This window comes from Buceros rhinoceros, unplaced genomic scaffold, assembly GCF_000710305.1.
Source record: "Buceros rhinoceros silvestris isolate BGI_N320 unplaced genomic scaffold, ASM71030v1 scaffold12681, whole genome shotgun sequence".
Classification (NCBI taxonomy): domain Eukaryota; kingdom Metazoa; phylum Chordata; class Aves; order Bucerotiformes; family Bucerotidae; genus Buceros; species Buceros rhinoceros.
In genome coordinates this window covers 12,824-17,941 of record NW_010392561.1, presented here as the reverse complement: position 1 = coordinate 17,941, position 5,118 = coordinate 12,824, and the positions used below count along the sequence as shown (strand labels likewise).

The following is a 5,118-nucleotide window of genomic DNA, read 5'->3' as shown; positions in this document are numbered from 1 at the left end:
CTGTTGCAATTAGCGTGGTGGCTCTTCATATTCCAAATTATATTTTATGGAGGCAAATGAATACTTTTCTTTTGTTTTTCAGTGAGTGGTGGAATGAAGCTCAGAAAAATAAGAAATCGAGACCTAATCCACGTGATACCAAAGTCAAGAAGAAACTGCGGGAGCTGCAACTTTCTTCAGGTTTTCCGAATCCAGCAGTGGCAGAAGCATACCTGAAGCCTGTGGTGGATGAGACAAGGGGTTCGTTCACCTGGGGGAAGCCTGATGTAGAGCAGATCAGAGAATATCCTTTTTTTTTATTAGATTAAAGTTCTTAAAGCTCATTAGTGAGTCAGTTGGGAAGAGTCAAATTCTCAACATCTTATTAGTGTGGGGGCCCCCCTGCCCTGTCTGCATGCACTCTCCTGCAGTGATACCAGCTCTGGCATGGAAGGGAATGCAGCTTTGTACGTGCGGCCTTCGGGGCTGCTCTGCTCTCCTGAGAGCTGGCTGCTTCACTTTGCAAGAAGTTTCTCGTAGCTGGAATGACTAGTTTGTTGTTGTGTTACACTTCTGTAACTGTGCTGTTCCTATTTCTAGACTTTGAGCAGGACTGTTTGTACCATCCTGATGTATGTTTTTCATCTTTCATAAGTTTCAAAACCTAGTCAGAAATGGCCATTCAGTCTGCGCTTTATCTTTAGTTGTTCACTGCATTTCTTGCAGTGATGTCTCGCACCTGCTGCAGCTTGAGCTGCAGTGAGTTGTTGAAACGTAGATGGCAATGCATGTAGAGCTAATGGTGTTCCAAACAGTAAATGAAACTGCTGGCATGCTCAAGTGTAAAAACAACAAGGTTTATTCATAGGTATTTTGCCTTATGGCAGTACCGTATAGCCAAAGCGAGTTCTGTTTTCACTGAGACATGCTTTTGGAGATGCTGATGTTAGAGAAAAAGTTCCATAACTAATAGGGATGTAACAGTGTGATGGAGATACGTAGTATAATACTGGAACCATCCACCTAAGTCAGCTGTAATAACTCAGAGTACTTTCTCTGGTTGTATAGTACAAAAAGCTTTGAAGTAGAGTAACTTTCCTCCAGACAACATTTATTTGAGGAATTCTCATTTTACACATTTACAAAATACTAGTAATAGCCATTTTGTAAAGTTCCTTAACTTTCTGCATGTTCTGTCAGGTTCACTTTGGCTGGAATAGGACAAAGGTGGATGAAATCCTTTCACCTGTGATAAAACAGCTGAACTTGCAGCAGGTAAAGGTTAATAATATAACTGTGTATAGTTTAAGGGTAGCCAGAAATTTGTAAGAGAAATGTTTTAAAATGAACAGCAAGGCTTTAATCAAATACATTTTCCTGAAACTGAGATTTGACCATATTTTTTTTAATTGTAATATATGTTTTTTAAAAGTCAATGAACTTACTTGTCTAGACTTCATTTTTGTATGATTTGGCTGTGGTTTGAGGCACTCCACAGAATTTCAGTTGTTGTCTTAAAATTTTGATACCTGTTAAGCACCTGTCTCAAGTCCAGGTTGCTGTTTGTTCTGAATGTAGCTGAAACTACAGGTACCTCAAGCACCTTTAGTACTTTTAAAAGACAGTGTACTGTCTCTGAAGATGATGCAAAAAAATGCCCCTGAGAATTCAGTGAAGTGAAACTGACCATTTGGTACCATCCATATCCTTTCAGGAGGAGTGCAGGCTGAACCGTTGAGCAAGTGTCCATTAATAATATTTCTCTAATTTCCAAATAAATGTTCTGTCAACTCTAATAAAACTTGAAAGTGAATTGTGGTGTATGCTGTGGTACTGTGAAAGTCAGTTACAAAACCGATCACCTGAGGTCAGGTTCTTTCCTGTTTTTGCTCTAAGCAAGATAAATGTGTAGTCTGAACCAGCATTCTAGGTTCTGTCTATCACTTAAAGGAGTGAAAGGTACCAAAAGCCGTAGTTAAATTTGTGTACTTCCAGGTCAGCGGGACCATCTTTTTGGAAGCATCTGTCTCTTAGACAATTTTTGGGGCAATATGGAGGACTAGCTAAGTCAATACTGCAAGCCTAGCTGTGGTTGAGTAACACAGACCCATTGTGTGTGACTACTTAAATCTTTATACTGTAGCGGCATGTGTTATAATGAACTTGATTCAGATGACCGCATTTTGTTGCGCTAACATGCAAATGTAAAGTGCACTTACAACATCTACTTAGTAAACATTCTGCTGTTTTAACAGCTTGAAGCTAAGGATGTGTTTGTAAGGACATGCTTGAGAGCACTACAGAGATTCTCTGTATTAGGACTGAAAATAGCAACATATGTCTAATCACCAGCAGCACGTTTATAAAATTTCACTGGAGTTTGCTTATTAGTTTCTGTAAAGGTTCTTGTTGCATAATTTATAATAAAGTATTGGTATTACTGTAATAATGCATCTTACTGTTCATGTCTATTTGCATGCATATTAATTTCATTAGTCCTTTGTCCTGCTTTAATTTGGGATGCTTTGTAGTATAGCTGAAAAGACAACTGAATTCCCATCACAAAAACATCCAAAGGTGTTTCTCTGTTCTATTTTTGATAGAGTCAGCTTCGAATTGATTCATTCTTCAGATTAGCACAGCATGAAAAACAAGTTATTAAAAGCCAGAGACTACGCAGAGCTGTGACTTGTCTGAAGAGAAAGGAAAAAGAAGAAGCTGATGATATTCAGGAAGCTACTGCGCTTATGGAGATTGAACTTAAACATCATGAGGAAACGAATGGGGAAGGTTCTGCAGGCTGTGCGCATCATCAAGCTGTGACAACAGGAATCCGAAGTGGAAAGAGAAGAAAACATTCAGATTCCAGAAAAGAACATTTATATGCAGGTGGTTTTATTGGGAATTTGCATCTTTCAGAAACTTCTAGTGACTCCTCAGTAGACGAATCGGAAAGTGGAGATTTAGGCAAGAGCAAAAAGAGGAAAAATGTCTCTGCAATGGAGACAGGAGACCACAAAGAGAAAAAGGAGTGCAGTAGCTCGAGTAGTGAGGATGAGGAACTGGGAAATGTAGTCATGGTCACAGCCAAGCCTGTGTTTGAGAGGAGAAAAAAGAAATCACAGAGTAAGAGAGGAAGAAAAAAGAAAAAGCTGTAAAGAAAAAAGTCTTAAAGAGAGTCTGTGTGCATGTGGATTTTTATTACTTAAGCTTTGTAAATACTCTAATGAATTTTTGATAAATAATAAATTATCCCTATTTGTCATGCATTTTGTGTCCAGAATGTAAATAGGAGAGATTTTTATATGATGAAAAAGATGACTATAGCACATTTACTCAAAAAGTTCTAGATTGGGCTTTATACAAGTTTTCTCTTTTGAGATTTTAAAATTGAGCCAAAACGTGATGCCCATTCATTTGCATTCACCTGAGGTGAGAGAGCTGTTAAAAATCACAAGCAAGCTGTTACTTTCTTAACATCAAACTTAAATAAAAATTTGGAAACAACTGGGATTATTTCTAGGTGATGAGAGAAGGAAAATCAGCTCATTTAGTGAAGTTTTCCTTATTCTCTTCACTGTGCTTGTCTCCAAAGTTTCGTACTCAAGGTAATGTTGCTTATCCATCCATTCACGAGGCAGTGTGAGCCCTTGTGAAAACTGACAGAAAATCATACACTATGGCAAGTCCTCACATAAGCTGAGGTGCTGTAATTGTTTATATTCTGAATGTAAATGTTATATTTCCAGACTTGGAGTTACTTACCATGGTCCAGAGACAGAATTTGTCTGCAGAATTCGTGTTCAGAGGTACCCGCTGGTTGCAGCACTTATGTTGGATTAATATGAGAGAAACAATGCGTGAGGCTCAGACTTACACCCCCCCCACATACACACACACCCCCCTCACCTGTCTCTCTGAATGACTGTTGAATTTATTTATAGCTCCTGTGGGTTGAGATGGAAAAGCACTGAATGCTACCAGTTGTTCTTGGGCCCTTACGTGGCATTTTAGTCCTCCTCCTTGATTCTTTTGACTTCTCATCTAATATTCCTATTTAATTTCTCATCGTTTCATGTTTTGGAAGTCCAAGTCCATACACTTAAGTTTCGTATGAAACAGGAGCCTGTTGTAAAAGAACGGAGGGCTGGGGTGAGCTGGGTAGGATTGGGTCCTTTTAGTAGCAGAGAGTTTAATGGTTCATGTACGGTGTTTACTGGGCAAAACCAACCCCTTTTGATAAAAGGGATTTTTTTAAAAAAAATTTTTTGTAGAAGATTATATACTTCAAGCAAATTTTCAGTGGGTTCAGCCAGTTTACAGCAGTGTTTCGTAAATCATTCACATTACTGAATTTTGCTTTAAAAGTGTAGACTGGGCCTTGGTGATTTATTTGATTGATTTCTAAATGTAGAAGAGCTCCTATTAATTTCTTCTACCGAGTAGGGGACAAAGACCTTCAGTTCTCTGTAGGGCTTGTTTAGTGTTTTTGTACAACAATTTATTATTTTTCAGTAGCACCTAGAAACCCCAGGTTTGAGGTTGAAGTCTAATTTTGTGAAGAACCATGTAAAATAAGACGCAGTTTCTGTCCTGAGTTGATTACACTTTAAATAAGAGAAGTCTTAAAGATAACCTGTTTGTTTCCATGGCGGTAAGTGATTACATCTGAGCAAATGTATGTCTTGTATATACAAAAGAAGAGTGGTATGTGTAGAATTACACGTGTGGTGATACGGTTCCCCTGCCACTCAAAGCCTTCTTGAGACCTGAGGCATTTCTCTCTTTCCGCCTGTCCTGTGCCGTGTTTCCTAGGCCTTGGACCAGGCCAGGGTAAGTCAGGTGGGGATTACAAAGGATGGCAAAACAGAACACCAAGGCACCTCCCTGGTGTGCTGGGCTCTGCTTTCCCAGGCTTGCACTGCTCTCTCTGCCCTTGGGAGATGGCCACCTCCTTGTGTTGTGATAACCTGGTACATCTGTGCTTGAGTCAAGGCCAGCAGGGGGGTGATACCAAATGCTGGAAATCAACAAGTTCTGGGTCAGCACAGCTGGCAGAAAATACCAGAATATTTCAGCATTGGAGGGGTGCAGGAGTGGGAAAATATCTGACAAAAGTCAGTCATCTCAGACCCTAGA

General features: G+C 39.4%; 1 protein-coding gene across 1 annotated transcript in view; it reads left to right on the top strand.

Moving 5' to 3' along the window:
* ERCC5 (excision repair cross-complementation group 5) overlaps positions 1 to 3,125 on the top strand; it is a gene marked incomplete at its 3' end in the record, with an annotated part of 13,518 nt that extends 10,393 nt beyond the window's left edge. Inside the window, exons 13-15 of the mRNA XM_010144537.1 lie at positions 83 to 283; positions 1,170 to 1,254; positions 2,583 to 3,125. Of these exons, the coding sequence (XP_010142839.1) occupies positions 83 to 283; positions 1,170 to 1,254; positions 2,583 to 3,125 (829 nt within the window). The remainder of the gene's footprint in view (positions 1 to 82; positions 284 to 1,169; positions 1,255 to 2,582) is intronic.
* Positions 3,126 to 5,118: the final 1,993 nt, after the last annotated feature.